The sequence below is a fragment of the Varanus komodoensis genome, unplaced genomic scaffold, assembly GCF_004798865.1.
Source record: "Varanus komodoensis strain SLA01 unplaced genomic scaffold, ASM479886v1 scaffold15, whole genome shotgun sequence".
Classification (NCBI taxonomy): Eukaryota; Metazoa; Chordata; class Lepidosauria; order Squamata; family Varanidae; genus Varanus; species Varanus komodoensis.
In genome coordinates this window covers 26,350,097-26,366,206 of record NW_025335440.1, presented here as the reverse complement: position 1 = coordinate 26,366,206, position 16,110 = coordinate 26,350,097, and the positions used below count along the sequence as shown (strand labels likewise).

The 16,110-nt window shown below is 41.0% G+C and overlaps 1 protein-coding gene across 1 annotated transcript in view; it reads right to left on the bottom strand.

Moving 5' to 3' along the window:
* Nucleotides 1-15,033, bottom strand: part of ITGA8 (integrin subunit alpha 8) — an 85,877-nt gene extending 70,844 nt beyond the window's left edge. The window contains exons 1-8 of the mRNA XM_044424859.1: nucleotides 15,028-15,033; nucleotides 14,374-14,499; nucleotides 12,792-12,836; nucleotides 11,425-11,468; nucleotides 10,901-10,957; nucleotides 10,658-10,710; nucleotides 6,633-6,838; nucleotides 5,075-5,266 (exon numbers count right to left, since the gene is read on the bottom strand). Coding sequence (XP_044280794.1) covers nucleotides 5,075-5,266; nucleotides 6,633-6,838; nucleotides 10,658-10,710 — 451 coding nt within the window. The 5' untranslated portion in view covers nucleotides 10,901-10,957; nucleotides 11,425-11,468; nucleotides 12,792-12,836; nucleotides 14,374-14,499; nucleotides 15,028-15,033. The remainder of the gene's footprint in view (nucleotides 1-5,074; nucleotides 5,267-6,632; nucleotides 6,839-10,657; nucleotides 10,711-10,900; nucleotides 10,958-11,424; nucleotides 11,469-12,791; nucleotides 12,837-14,373; nucleotides 14,500-15,027) is intronic.
* Nucleotides 15,034-16,110: the final 1,077 nt, after the last annotated feature.

Sequence of the window (16,110 nt, the reverse complement as noted above, 5' to 3'; positions counted from 1 at the left end):
GTGGAGAACTCCTACCAAATGAGGCCCTTCCACGGCCCTTCATCCATGCATAGAAGAGACAAGGGAAACTTTCAATCATTCTCTGAGATGCTGTTATGTGGATATAGGGTCACAAAATGGAGTTGTGTTACAGGATCACCAGCTGACTCCCAAGTTGTACTGGGAGTACCTAGGCTCCATTCATCAGGATTGCTTTTGGAGGCGATTTGACACAACACTTGTTAGCTGCTCCATGCAAGAATTATTGCAGGATTTACATACAGTGTCAATGTCGGCAGGTTAGGCCTTTCCTCTGTTCCACGCATTTGGCAATGTACAAGGGTTTTTCACCAAATCATGGGTCATTGCTTGGATATGTGTGTACAGCAGGACCCCCATATCCACTGTCAGGGTTACTTTCAGTTAACCACGGTTGACCTTGGTCCGAAGGAGAAGTTGTACAGTGCCAAACAGAAGTTGTAAAGGGCCATAAAGTGCTAAAGAAAGACTTAAAGTGCTGAGGTAAGTATGAATGAAATGAGGAAAAAGAAATGTATATAGCAGGGGTGGCCAAATCAAGACTTGGGAGCCACGTGTGGCTCTTTGAGCACCCTCTTGCCACTTGCCACCCACTGCCATCACCTGTGGTTTGTGGCTCTCAAATGGGGGTCCTTCTTTATGTATATAAATGGGTATGGTCTTATATGTTTGTTGCTAAACCATTTACAGTGATACTATTTTACAGTATTATTTATAATTCATAATCCTGAATTTTAAGGTTTTTCATCTCGGTGAAGTACTTCGAGTTTTGTCTACTGGGCAGTTTAGAAATCTAAAGAAACGGAAGAAGTTTCCCCTGTGTGGCCGTGCCTGCCCAAATGCATGCTTAGGGCATGAATCGACATCAAGAATTTCTAAGCAAAATGCCTGAGCAATAGCAAAAGTAACTGGATTCAATTATTCTTTGTAAAGTCACTGGAGATTTTCCCTGCTTAGTTTCCTAACATATACAATAGCAAGAGCGGGTTCTATGAGGATTAATCATTCAGGTATTTGCATTCAGTGCTGTGTCAGGTTTATTATTTTAGCACTTACTGAATATATGATACAGAACCCTGTTTAAAAAAATACTGATTCTGAAAGTTAATTGCTTCTCCAAAACTCTCCTAATGTTCACAATTTAAGAAGACTCTTCCAACCCCATTTATATTTTAATCAGCATACTTGACCTTGGATTGTGCTTCAAGATAATTTTCAAGGCAGATGTTGTTAAATTCTTAAGCAAAGGAAAATAAATTATCCACTAAGCATATTATATCTCTTAATTCTTGCAAATATATCTGCTCATATTTGTCAAACTCAGTCAAAACTTGGAAGTTTTTTCAAAATATTTTAAGGTTGCTAATCTCAGACTATCTATTCTTATTTTCATGGGCATAACCAACTCTACAGGAAATCACAGCATGTTTTTACATGGAATATAGTGGCAGATTTCGCTTCCCAATAATGCTACACTATCCCTACTATAGGACTGGAAAGGGCTTTAAGATGGTTAGTAGAAGTCTAAAATTAGGACTGTTGCCTGTTTAAAGGCATCTTAGTTGACTAAGGAAACCCATTTTGAAGAATTTAATTTGTAAAAATGTGATGAAAAAAACACTACTGAATAAAAAAGTAACTTTGCTGGTTTTCAGATAATGGAGCTGTGCCTCAGCAGGCACCAGATTTGAAGAATCATCCCCTCATGCTGTAGAGAAGAGTGGGGAACGTGCAGCTCTACAAAACTTGCTAGGTCCATTATGCCTGGACGTCAGCTGTGCTGCTTGAGGAACTGGGAAATGGAGTCCATCATCATTTGGAAGGTCATGAATTCCCCACACCTCTGAGACAGAAGGGGAAATGCCTCTTCTAATAGGATGCTGGCCTATTACATGACATCCATAGCTTTGGTCAATACTGGGCACTGTATTAAAATTAACTTTTTAAAAACTACTGCCCATTAACAGGGTGGGGGGGGGAATTCAGTTGATGAAAAGGATTTTTAACTGCATCACCTAATGGATTAATTGCACTGCAGGTCTACTTAAAAAAAAACTTTCTTGTGAAATTTAAAATGGCTTGAAAACTAACAGTTTGTAGACCCACTGCAGTTGTGTCAATATCTGTATTGTGTGCTGTTATGAGGTATGGAAGAGAGAACCCCAGGATGACAGTCCTTTTTAGCCATTAAAGAACTTCTCTCCAGTTATCATGACTATGCATTTTCCTTGACACTCAATTTACACAAGTTTTCCTTCTGTGGATAAGAGCTATAAGAGCGTATCTTCACAAACAATATATACTAATCAGGTATCTGTTTCCAACCGATGCAGGGTGGTTATACTGCTCCACTTCCATTTTGGCCTAGAAGGAGTTCATAGTTCATTTCAAAAGAAGAAGCCCACAATTACCCTTGGAATGAACAGAGAAGTGTGTGCAGAATCAAAGGACGGAGAAGTGTGTGAATCCGGACTCATATCAAGGGCATATCCTTACAACTTGATGCAGAACTACTTAAAAGTACAGGAGGCAACCCTCACATTACATATGAGACCCATGACTGGTTCACCCAGTGCTCCTCTTGAAAGCAAAAGCAGTCATGGAATAAAGGAGTGTCTGGTATCAGGGCAATGGCTTTGGGAGAGAAGTAATTTAACCAGGTTTGTAACTGAAGTTGCCTCCCATCCAAAACAAGTACTGAGGTTAGCAGTGAAGGCAGAAAACAGAAGCACTATGGATATCTGTCTTTTCTTCCAAAGGAGAGATCATACCAGTTCACTGTTATTGGTGGATATTTCAGTGGATGAAATGGTGCAAGAACTGCCCTGCGGTAAGACAGAATGAGAAGGCAATCTCAGGCTGCAGAGATTAGACAGGTGGGAAAGGCAGGGAGGTACCGGTGACCACGTTATATGTTCCCTGGGTCCACTAAACTCGCTAGATGCCAACACAGCCCATCTGGCTTCTGTATACGGAATGTGGGGCTGAGAACACCAACTTGATTGCTCCAGGCAGCAAAATGCATTCAGCTAGCTCTGGGCAGTGCTGCTTCAAATAAGTACACGCATCTCTAGCTACTTAAAAAAAAAAATAGGTCAGGAATTCTGACATGTTGCTTGGCCTGCTGCTGAGCTCAGTGGAACCTTTTTCCATGGAAGTATGCTGAAGAGCCTGCCTTTATAGCCTTTAAAGACATCAAAGAGATAAAAACTCCACAAAGTTTTATCCTCCGATTTTCCCTTTTCTCAAAGCCAATGGAGATGAGGACACAACACTACAACCCCAGCCAGCAGGATTAAGAAAAATAAGGAGAAAGGGGGGAAATAATCATTGCAAACCATCACAAAACAAACTATCTAAAAACATTAGTACAGTAGGTTAACAGAGCACAGTGGCAAAGATATTCCAGAATCTTCATCCAGAATTCTCCAATTAAGTACAATAGGGCTGATGCCAGCAAAATAATCTAAGTCTTGGACTACAGCAGTTCTACTGTGCGGTTTATGTTACAAATGTCGAGGGCCTTCTCACATCCCGACAAAGAGAAATGTTGTGGTCTGTTGTATGCTTGATCCCAAAGGAGGGGGAAAATGGAGAGAATCAAATTAAAATGATGTTGTGCATTTAGATGACAGATGGTGTTGGAACACTGCCCCAAACTGGATAAGTTCCATTTCAAAAAATAAAGAGTGAAAGCTCCAATAGTGAAGCAGTGTTGATAAATACCAGATGACATCAGTAAAATATTAATTGTTAAGGGAAAACATTCACAACCAAAATAATTAAGGAAGAAAGATCAGGGCAAATAAGCAGGGGAGGAATATTCTTGACAAAAAGAACCAACGCTCCATCTTATGCGTGCATTTCTAAGAAAAATAGAGAATGAGTTGGACCAAGATATGCTTTAGTTCTATGGAAACTTCCTGGAGAACGTGGTCATGACTAATTTAAGACCCACTGATTCCACTGGGACCAAACTGTGACTACCTTAGCCTGGATCTAATCTAATACACAAACAGTGATTTCCCCACGTGCTCTGAGTGCACAATCCTTTGCACATTTAGACAGGAAAAACAGCCCATGACTTCTAGCATATGTGATGTTGGCTGGGACATGCTGGGAGTCGTGCCCCCCTTTTAAGATTATGCCTTAAGCATGTCATATGTTATATTACTAATCCTTAGCACATCCAGGCAAGGGAGGCTGACAGTATAATTGCCACCCATGTACATATTGCACATGTGTGTGGGAGCTTGGATGGAAAGGCAGATTGCTGCTTTTCTAAAGGTACCTAGGGATGCCACATCTGCTTAAGCAGAACGCTACGCTACTTGGTAGTGACTTTGCTGCAGCAAGATTTGCATCAGACTTCCCCAATCTGCGGCTTTCCCTGATGTTCTGAACTGCAGCCCCCTTCAGACCGTACCAGAATCACCAGTTGTCAGGAATGCTGGGCATTGCAGTCCAAAACAATTGCAGGGCACCAAGTGGAGAAACCATATTTAAACAACTCTGTAAGTACTGCAGTTCATATATTAAGCCAGAAAATTCAAAAATGTTAGGGTAGTATCATGTTTGCACCTTCTGAACTGTAACTTTAATAGCTTTCATTTTATATGTCCTTGTTTTGTTTAATAGCAACAATTCTGTATCTGTAAGTCATGCTGGGAATCTTTAAAATTAAAAGGGTATATATTTGTATTTCAAAATCAGAAGACCATCCAAAGTACATTAAAACAGTTCTTTTCTTCAGATTCTGGACAGGGAGCTGAAGGGTTAACATTCCTCTTCCCCCAGCCTCTTTCTTCTTTGCAAGATTCAGGTGTTTTATGTTACTGTATCTGTTTCAGGCTTACTTGCATTTCAAATGGTTTCTCAGGACAGGAAAGGGAGTATTTGTTTTGTCCAACTCCAGATTCTCAGGGAAGCCAAGCAAAGACTACAGACAAAAGTGAACCCTATTTTGTATTTTGACCTCTGCCTTCCAAAAATTGCCATTTAGGAATGATGCATTTTCCAGAGGAAGATCTTCCCCTCTCTTTTGGAGGAACCTTACCTGGGTAATCATTCTTGTCTATGTCTGAGTCTCCTCTTAGCGTAAAACCAAATCCCGCAGGCATAGACTGGGAGGCCCACATGCCACGGAGAACCTGGGAAGGGTTAGAGTTTAACCCGTTACTGGCTCCATTGTAAATGAGTACTTTCCCCCTTCTGTCTTCTCCTGCAAAGGGTGCGCCTATTGCAATGTCTGCAAAACAAGAGGGTGAGAGATGGCAAAGTGAACAGCAGGACCAATTTAATTCCTTATGAGAAGGAAGATGAGTGAAGTTAGGCAGGGCCCATTCCAGACATATTTTTAGCCCTCATGAGACATACGGTTTTCTTGATCAATTTTTCACAACACTTCTTCAACGTGTATGTAACCGTTTGGAAGTGGGCCAGTATCACTGGGGGGAGAGGGTATGCATCTCCAAGATAAAGGGGGCAACGCTCCCTCACTTCAATCCAGGTGCATGGAGTTAGCTAGCTGGGGTGCTGCAGAGGAGGGTGTGTGCCTCTGGGCATCCATTTGCACATCACATTGAAAGAAACACATTCCTAGAGGGCAGCATCAACGCACAGGTAGCTGCAACCCCTCTTCCCTGAATGACTGTTAATACAATGCACATTTAGATGCACTCCAGAATGGACATTCTTCCCAAATAACCACGTACAACTAGAGATTCATCATGTTGATAATCTTCCCACACACACTTTGTTTGTCCTCAGATTTGGCATGCAGGCAAATCCTTTTGTCTACATCATTGCAGTCTTCAAGATGCTTTGGCCCATCAGCTCCGGTGAACATGGCCAGTGGTGAAGTATAATAGGAACTGTAGGTCAAAACATCTGGAGGGCCACAAGTTGCCCACCCATATTCATGTCACTACAGCCCTGTTCAAACAACAGGATTTGCCCTCTATATATGTGATGAATGTATTTACGGCAAAAGACCATAAAATCCTGCCCTCTTTTCTCTAAATGTTCAACTGCATGTCACTGGCCCAACAGATGAAATGGGGCATACCTTGGAGCTGATCTTTTCAACAAATGTGGAAGATGGTGGTTCAGGTGTGGAGGAGTTAACTTAACCCATGAGGAGTTGTCATGGTCTGACCATTTTGTCAAGGGCTAGGCATTCCCTCCAGAGCAAGACAGATTCTCCAGCACTTCTCTTCCATTTTAATTTATATTTACCAGATCAGCTTCAGCAGAAAGTGATGAGAAATATATTTTTGGTGAAAAGAAATATAAGGAGTCACTGCTTGTTGCTGCTTTTCTATCTGAGAGCTTTAGCAACTCCATCTTCCAATCTGAGACTCATCTGGATGTGAATCTGAGACACCTACCTACAGCGGCGTACTGCATTACCCTTCAGTGACTCTGCTTAAGATGGTTAACTCATCACACATTCAGTTTTTGGAGGAAAGATCCATCCATCAAGCTCTTGGCTCAATATCAATACATAGGTCGTTTCCCACTATCTAGCAAAATGTCTTTGTAACCGAATCATTTCCATATTCAGCTACCCGGGTAATTTGTGTTCGCCCTCTAAAGAAGACACAATGTTTTACCATTATATCCGTCCTGGTTCAGATCTCCAAGAGGTGCAATGGAATTGCCAAATCTGCCAAACACCTCAGTGCCAGCCAGTGTCTGTGCATCTTTGAAGGGCAGGGTGCTCTCTTGCAGATAAAGATACACCTGTCCAACTTCCCTAGGGTTGCTTTCAAATTCTCGTTCCATAAAGAGAGGCGCACCAACTAGGATGTCATCCAACCTGCAGAAGGAAAGCCAAAGAAAGTATCAATCCAATATTTAGTTTAATCCCTTCTTTAAAGAAAAGTATGGACATTTTAAGGAACATACACATGGGCAACAATAGTTTATGAAGCTGGCTTCTTTCAATAAATCATAGTTTAGCCATAGTTTAAACACTGAATTTGACTCTGAAATATGATTAACTTAAAATAGAACTAAAAGCTTATTTATTTATTTTAGTTGTTTCTGTATGGCATTCCAGGACAAGAGCCCTCTCAAGGCAGTTTACAGAATAAAATAGCACACAGTAAAATCCCATGCAATGATAAAGGTGCAAATATGAATAAATTCAACAAACTCGTGCCATATCATATCTGACCTAACAGTACTAAAATATAAAATCTACAATTGATCTAAGCATAATCAGGAAACGCCCAGAGAAAACAAGCAGTCCTTCAGAGTCCTTTTAAAAATTTGCAAAGCTTAATCAGGAAATGCCCAGAGAAAACAAGCAGGCCTTCAGAGTCCTTTTGAAAATTTGTAATGATGGGGCCTGGTGGACCTCCAATGGAACCTATTCCAGAGGGATGGGCCCGCAAAGGTAGGCAGGTGAGAAGGGCCTCTGCTGCTTTTCTGAAAAGTGCTGGCAAGTAGATTGGGGTGAAGACAGTCCTTTGAGGAATTTCTTCCTCACAGCCACACCGAAGGAGGAGAGGAAGTGCACAACCCCAAGACGTGGGTGCATGACACAAAATCACAAATTAATAGTCATACCTGAAACAGGCCATCACTAGCAAATGTTCGTGCCCTCTATCAGCTCAGATCTGAAGTCAACAGCCTTGGTATTTGCACATATAATGGAACATCCCCGAAAGTCCCTTATGCAAAATGTTTGGACTGACAGAGAAGTCTGGTGAAACAGAGTGAACGGCCCTGTGGCACCAGTATTGAAGGCAGGTCCACCTCCATCACAGGGGGAAGGGCCTGCCCTTGCATGAAGCCGTTCTCTGATTTATGAGCCCCTACACTAGCACAACAGCTCAAGATCATCAGGCTGTTCTTGTCACTGCTTCAGATCTTAGCTGCATATCATTTTCCATGTTCTAATTCAAATAACAAAAACAATGATGTTGAGTCAGCCCCTCAAGTGTTCAAACAGTGCATGGGGAGTTGTATGTTTTAAAACATCTGTTTGTAGTAGACATTTTTAAGCTGAAGAACATTTCTGTTTGTCTTTGGTTATAAATAGGATCATTTATTGAGCCAAATCCAAGCAAAAAGGGCAAGAGGAGCATGAGGCAATGCTGCAGCCCATTCAATAGTACTAAGAGCCGCTTCACAATGGTGCTTGACTGTTGTGCCACTTTCATGGCTGCACCATGAAATTGCATTTATGCACTGTAAATCAGACTGTTTGTTTGTTCCTGTGCATTCACAGAGTGAGAGGCACAGGCACTTCCTCTTTAATAAAGCAGGATTCAAAAGCACAAGCTGATCACCTGCTGAAATTTTATGCAATTCTTTTGTGTGCTGCTGGACAGTTAACAGCAGAAGCAGAGGGGAGTATGGAGAAGTCAAAGCCTAACTATTTAAGACAGTGATATAATAACAAACAGAAGACAGTTGATGCATTTTTATTAGGCGTGTGGTTTAACCTAACAAAAATAAATCTCCTTTGCATTATGAATCTTGTGCATAAATGTCTCTCTGACCGCTGCTCCTCATTTTGCAGGTCCCAGTGTGTGCTGAGCAGATCTATGCGCTCTGTACTTTGCACCACTAGCCTTAAAGAGCAGAGCTGCAACTCAGTGGCAGAGCACCTGCTTTGCAAGCAGAAGGCTGCAGAATCAGTCCCCCCCATCCCAAGACTGCCTCAGAAATTGTGGAGACTGGCAGCATCAGCATACACCAGACTTCCTCAGCCTGGTTCTCTCCATATGTGTTTGACTCAACACCCATCACCCCAGATTGGGAACGATGGGCACTGCAGTCCAATGTATCTAGAGGTCACCAGTTCTGGAAAGGCTGATGTAGACAACACTCCCCTAAATCAAGTCTTGATATGATCCAAATCCAATCTGAAATCTCTCATTTATGAAATGGGCGAGAGAGAAAAGGACTTAAGAAAATATTTTGCTCCATTTTTGCTTTGTTTTGTTCTTTTGCAAACCTGTTAAAAGAATCAGGTCCCAAACCTCTTGCTTCTCTCAATCCTATCTCCAGCTCCATAATAACGCTTTGCATCTCTGTTAACAGTTTTCTCCTCCCTAACTGATGTTATTCAAGCAACTACTGCCTTCAGACACTTTTCCAGGTTTAAGTAGATTAGGGATGACCTGACTGAAGGAGAAACTGGTCATTGGAATAGGAAGCAGTAAAAAGCATTAAATGGCTCAAGCTGACGTGGGAAGTGGGAGACATAAATTTGAAAGGGCTTTTTGTTTTGCTGGGAATTCAAAGTGGAGTTTTTATCCGGATGCTTTGAGGACTGCTATTTTAGAGCGTGTCTTGTTTCCTTTTTAAACTTTTAACATTTATACTGCCTTTGAGAGAGAGAAATGTAAACAAATATGCACATAGAATTTTCATCTTACAAACTGAATGCAATTCCTCAAGAATTGATAACCTGCTTGATTTACACCTTCTAATTCATGGGTGCCATATTTCAGTGCTTGGTGGGGTAGTCCAAGAAGCACAGGGGATGGGGCCAAACGACCAGCGTAGTTTAAAGCTCCAGTAACAACGTTTTAGGAGATAAAGTGGATAATCTGGAGATAATCTTCTCAAGTTTACTTCTCTAAGATTAATGTCAGCTACCCAGAGGACTTTCTCAGTGGCTGCCCTTAAACTGTAGAATGGTCTGCAGGGAGAGATGTGTCTGATATCCCAGACTACTACCTTCAAGAAGGAATTAAAGAGAGACCTCTTCTGATGGGCCTTCTCAGATTAATTATCAGATAAGATTTATTAATATGTTTTTGACAAATTTTAACCATGTGTTGTTTTAATTTCCTGTAAACCACCCAGAGCCTATGGGAATGGGGCAGTATGTAAAAATAAATATATAAATAAAGTGCGTCCTTTCAGAATAGTGAAATAATTGCACAAAAGCTGGGAAACCACCTAATGGCTAGTAGGAAAGGAGTATGAGCTTCTGTAGGGTCTGGAGGGCTGGACTGGGAACCCTGGGATGGATGGATCTGGCCCTTGGACCCAAGCTTCTGCACCCCTGTTAAAATAATCAACCATCTAACAAATGTAAGTTCTGCTAACATGAATACTTTGGGCATATTTCGTAGTCATCCCACCCACCCTGTTTTCAGAGTCTATGAGCAAACCTGCTGGGGCAATATATCAAGAAGCACTGAGTCTCTAACACAGTAAACCAAATACTTAAAATAAGTGAGGTGGCGGTGCTCAAAATGGTGCAGGCATGCTAGGGAAGGATGCTAGGGAAGGATGCTAGGGGAGGATGGCTTGCCTGTCTTCAGTGGGGTGTCCTGGGCACCAGCCAATAGATGCCCTGAAATTTGTGCAGTCCCAGTTAATGTGGCTTTCCAAACATTGGTGTGGAGTAGAAATATTTTCACTGACCAATGATGTACTTGATTGCTGGAAATTTGAAATTTTCCAGAAAAAATTATGCTACCTATAAGATTTAGGAATCTAATTCTAACTAAACCTACACAGCTAAGCAAAGATCTCCATCAATGCACTGAGTCCATGCACTGAGTCCAGTTGAGGATTAGGTGGGTTGAATATATTTAAAACCTAAATTAATCAGGGTAGATACAGAAAAATGAAGCATACAGTGAATATGTTGCTATGAGCAACTTACCCATCATTGTTAACGTCTGAAACAGCAACCGTGTATCCAAAATAAGACGCCATCTGTAAAAAAAGAGTTGCCTTATAGCAAATACCCCTTTAAAACCGCTGTTCATAACTAGCAAAATTTCCATTAAAATCTCTTTAACATACAGTTGCTTAAAATATATTTCGTGCTATAATGCTTTGGAAAACCTTGTATTCCCTGTCTTAAAATGTTTCTGTATAGCCATGCTGAATGACTGAAAATCACCTGTTCTCCAGTGAAATTCTGAATAAAGGTCAAATCTGTAGAATTTATAATTGAAACCTGGAAACAGAAAAGAAAAATCTGTCAGTTACCCTATAAAGAATTGTATTCCAAAATAATTAGAAGGCTCTGTTTCTGAATTTATAGTCCTACTGTTCTAAATATACTACTCATCACTACTTCAAATAAACACAAGGATAAACAAGCACTTGAACCTTAAAACTGTGCCTTCCCCCAACACTTAAGGAAAATATGATGAGTACAATTATATAACTAATCAAAGCAAAAACTATGTCCTTTCTTCAGTCCCTGCTTGGTCTGTTTCTGATGGTTTCAAGACTGTACTTCAAGCAGTCCCTATGAATTTATCCTTAAATAAGACTGCACTTCAAGCTAATGAAGGAATTTCAGTTTAAAACTGAACTTGGTTTTATTTTTATTTTTAAGCAAAATATGCTTTGGGCAATGAAAATTCATGGGGTGGCAGGAAGGAGGAGAAGGAATAAAACATTTGAAAGATTACATACATAACCAAAGTTCTGTGCACCTCTTGGGACTCCAGCTACCAGCTCTAAAGAGAAATTAATAATCTAAATGTTAACTTAATGTAATACCTGCTTACAAATAATTGCATAGAAACTGTTAGTGGGTAACCTTTATCTTTGCAGCAGATACTCTACAACATGCATGCATATTTGAATTATTTGACACACAGAAGAAGAAATTGCCTGAAGTTGAAGGGTGAAGTACAAAAGAGTAACAAGTCCTGATATATTACCACTTCCCTCCTCATCAGTTAATTTTTCTGTTCACAAATCTTACTGAGGCAGACACCTAAAATCCTAAGCCCCAGACCAACCCAAATCATTTGCTTTTATCCAATACAATGGAGACTGTACCATATGGAGTAAAACCCATGAGAGAGGACTAATGATTTCAATATGGTATCCTTAAGAGAGAAAACAGTTTGAGTCTGTGCACATGACTGCCCTCATGAACTTCAGTCTTACCTGGAAGTCTTCAGGATACATCCAGGTACAAAAATGACCCATTAATTCCTTATAAGCATAGCAACCTCAACAAACAGAAGGATGGAGCTAAAAGTACCTATAGAAGCACATTCAAGGAGAAATTTCATGTGTGCATACAGAACTCAAGACTGGGACCGTGTGCATAATACATTGCACATCGTTCCCATGACAGGAATCAACACCGAATGCATATAAAACAGTACCAATTTGTTGTCTTTCCTAGTGATTTCAATAGCACTGAACTCTCTTTGCGTATGCGTGCTGATTTGCTCCATTTTTGTACATGTCAGTGGTCCTTAATTTCTAGCGAAAAGCTTTTGCGTGGTTCGCTCTAATAAGTAAGGGTGCAACCCTATGCATATTTAAGCAAAAGAACTTCGAGGACTCCCATCCCAGCACGATTGAACTGGGTGATTGTGGTCTGGTCAGCAATGTTTCCATGACTGGATAAAGAGCTTCCACAGCCATGGAACTGGGGACAGAAGCAGGCCTCATCACTTAAGAGGTTCCCCACAAAAGAATCTATCTCAGCGGTGATCCAAGAATACATTGTGTAAAGAAGAAGAATGCATGTACTCCTTTTCTCAACCTCCAACTGTTGGTGGTTTCCTTGCTTTTGTGCCATGTTCCCCTTTCTACATGGTTGAAAGTCTTTTCCTAATATTTAGGTACTGGCAATAAGTGCTTTATATTAAAATATGCTGATATTAGTATTTTTGGCCCAATATCTCATCACTTTCAGGATGTAGTCCCTGAAACTTCTCAGGAATGGAATTTGTCTTTTGGACTGAAACCCTGAAATTGAATAAAAGTAAGGAATTAACATACTTTAGCCTTTATACTGAAAGCTATTAGCGTCTTACCTTGTTGGAAGTCTCCTGTAAATTCACCAACAGCCACTGAGTACCCTTTTGAAAAAGAAACGAACAAGGATGAAGTCTGTCAAACCACTTATGCTTGAAGAGGCTGGTTTTTGGAAGGACAACCAGATCTACTCTCTGTTTCAATAATCTGTATTTAAAAATGTTATAAACTAGAGTACCCAAGGCCAGGTAAAGGAAAACCATGTGTCAGGATTTTATGACTAACTATGTTATGTGTCTCTGAAGCTCAATAAATCCACAGACTGAAACAACCAGGAAAAAACATGGGGGTGACTCTAACTCAAGATGAGCTGTTAGTGCATTAATACTTTATAATCATGTCGATGTGATATTTACTCTGCCTCTAGTAGACATGCAGGAAGACCCAAGTTCAGTCCTTAGCATGTCCAGGTGGGGCTTGGGAACCCTGCTGCCTGAGAGCCTGCAGGGCCACTGCCTGTCAGGGTCTCCACACTGCTGGGCTCATGGGCCAGTGGTGGACTCCGTGTACCTTCCCATGGGACGCCCTGTGCCACAGCCTGACGTGTTCACGCATGTGCTGCAAAATGAAGGCACACTTCTATTTCACAGAGTCCACACAAGCTCTTACTCAAGATTCATGCTTTGTAGTGGCCCTGAGACCGAGGTCCTCGTGAGTGCACCCAGGTGTTCAGGGGGCACTTGCCAAGAATTGGGCCATGGCTGCACAAGCAGAGCCCTACTTTTGTGTCTGGTACTGCAGCTGCACTGGGCACAGAAGAAAGTTGGTCTTGGGGAGGAAAGTTGGTCACTGCGGCCACTGGGAGCAGTGTTAGGCGTGACCGCTAGCAGTGACCCTCTTCTGCGTGTTTGGGTTGCTGCACCTGGGAGGAGGGGTTGCTGGTTGTACAACTGGGGCTCTGTGAGCCTATGCAGACTTCCCCTGGGCTTAGCTCACGCTGCGGGTTAGGCTGAGCACAAGATGCAGATACTAAAGGGACAGATTCCAAAAGGGTTGGTCCCCAACCCAGCTGCAGTTATAGACACACATGGTTGGCAGGAAGGACACAGAGCCTGCAAACCATGAGGGCAGAGGAAAAAGAAACACATTAAGTACAGACAGTGATAAACATGCTATTTGCTGGATCCATTCACAAAACGTGTTGCTGATAACACAGGCATCCTGGTAAACTAATTAACACACAAAGTTGAATAATAAACCTCTATCCTGATTTAAGCAACAGCTGTTTCGGGTTAAACTGCACAATATTTTTAAACAATGACACAGAGACTTTGTACCATATATTGGATGATTAAAAGCCATAGAAATTGTTTTTTTAACACACAAAATTGATTATTACCTCCAATCCAGCTATACTTCTTACACCAGTGAAAGGTAACCATTTGTATCTTTGCAAACAGACATGTATTCCAATTCATATCAAAAGATGTGCCCAGGAAAGCCAGTAGATCCAAAACACTGGAAATATGTGGAAGAGGTATCTTATATGGATCTTCTCGGGTTGGAGCAGGTATTTTTATACCATGTCACCAGAAAAGCATAATACAGTGCAATGCCCAGTAAAATTATCATGTCACATACCCAGATAATTGTCATCATATACTGATGGTGCCACTCCAGTTTGCTTTTCTTGTGGCAGTTTCCTAAGAATGTTCTTGAAGGAATAGTCTGTGATGATATCTGCAATGCTACTGGTGATAATCTGACCTGAAATTCAAAAATGTAATCAATTAAAGTATTTAAGGACATAGAAAAGCAGTTAAGGACACATTTCTAAGCTGCCATCTATTATTTATGCAACAATGTGTGGGGCAGACAAATTCAAATAAGAAATTGAATTAAAAAACAAATGGCCATAGGCTCAGAATCTAAATAAACAGAGAGAAAAGAAAAGTGGCACTAGAGGAGAAAGGGGAGCTTTGTATAAGCTGAGAAAGAGAGTGAATGAAAAGAGAAGGAGGAAAAGCCATGGTAAAATAAACTTTCTTTAAAAAAAAAAGGCACTTTGCTTATTACCAGACATAAATCTCTGAAACAGAATAACAGTTCACTCTCAGTATTCCATGTGAATTTTCTCAAAATGCTAAATGCCAGTATATTTTCATGTAATTAAGCAAACAAGCAAGCAAAAACATTAAAAGAGGGCAGGGACCACACAATTAAGTTCCAACCATCACAATGTCTGGGTTCAGATAACATCATAAGTCATAGTGTTTTGTTTTGATTTTTTTTTACCATTTTTGGTCTGTTGTGTTGTCCAAATTCAGTCATGGTATTTCACAGTAGTAAGTATGGTCTTTAAAACCATGATAAGAAACAATGGTTTGTTCTATGGTTTCTCCATACCACCATGACTTGTCGTGTTGCTTGGCCATGGTCTCCATGTTCCTAGCATGCAACCAGCCCAAAGCAGTTGCAATAGTTCCTTCCATACCAGGTGTGAGTGGGACCCAAGCATGAGCATGAACTACACTGTAGGAGAAAATTTTCAAACTTAGTTGGTGGGAAATCCTAAGACCACCTAGACACTGTTCAACAGCCACAGGACTGAACAGCCTGTGCCTTATTTCCCAGTCCAGCCTTGATAACAAAAATCTCTTCGGTAGCAGCTGCATAACCTTTGGCTAGTGACTGGCCCAACCATTTTATTTTATTTTTATTTATTTATTAAAACATTTCTATGCCGCCCCTTGCCGAAGCCTCGGGGCGGCTTACAACATCTAATAAAATACACAATAAATTAAAACAATAACAACTAAAATATATACAGTAGCACACAGTGAGTGTCTCCCAGACTGGGAGACATTAATATTTCTCTTCCATAATCACTGTTGGAAAATGTATCCAGACCAGACCACTAATCTTAATTAATCCCAAGACTTGGACATCATATCTGTCACATGCCAATAGAGCTACTTGGATACTTATTGTTTGCATTAGCTGTCATTCCACGTTGCCTTTTGTCCATGCTGTCTCTTAATACAAAAAATGATATGCAAGATCAAAAAGTATTTTGGCCATCTATAGTGCATTTTTCCTGCTAACTTCTTTATTACTGTATGCCCATAAACATTTGTGGCATGGATTATTGCAGAGGTGCAGAACCTCAGTCCTGGGGGCCAAACCTGACCCTCCTGGTTTCCCCAGATGGCCACACCCCACTGTTCCCATCACCAGTCAATTGGTGGTCTCCTGGTTTTGTGCAGTTTTCCCCGCTGAACCGCTCTCTTTTGTTCCTGGCAGGAAGAGTTTGGAGCTAAAAGAATCTCTTGTCTTTTGCCTCACCCACTGGGGGCCCTTAGGACTTTTCCAAAATGA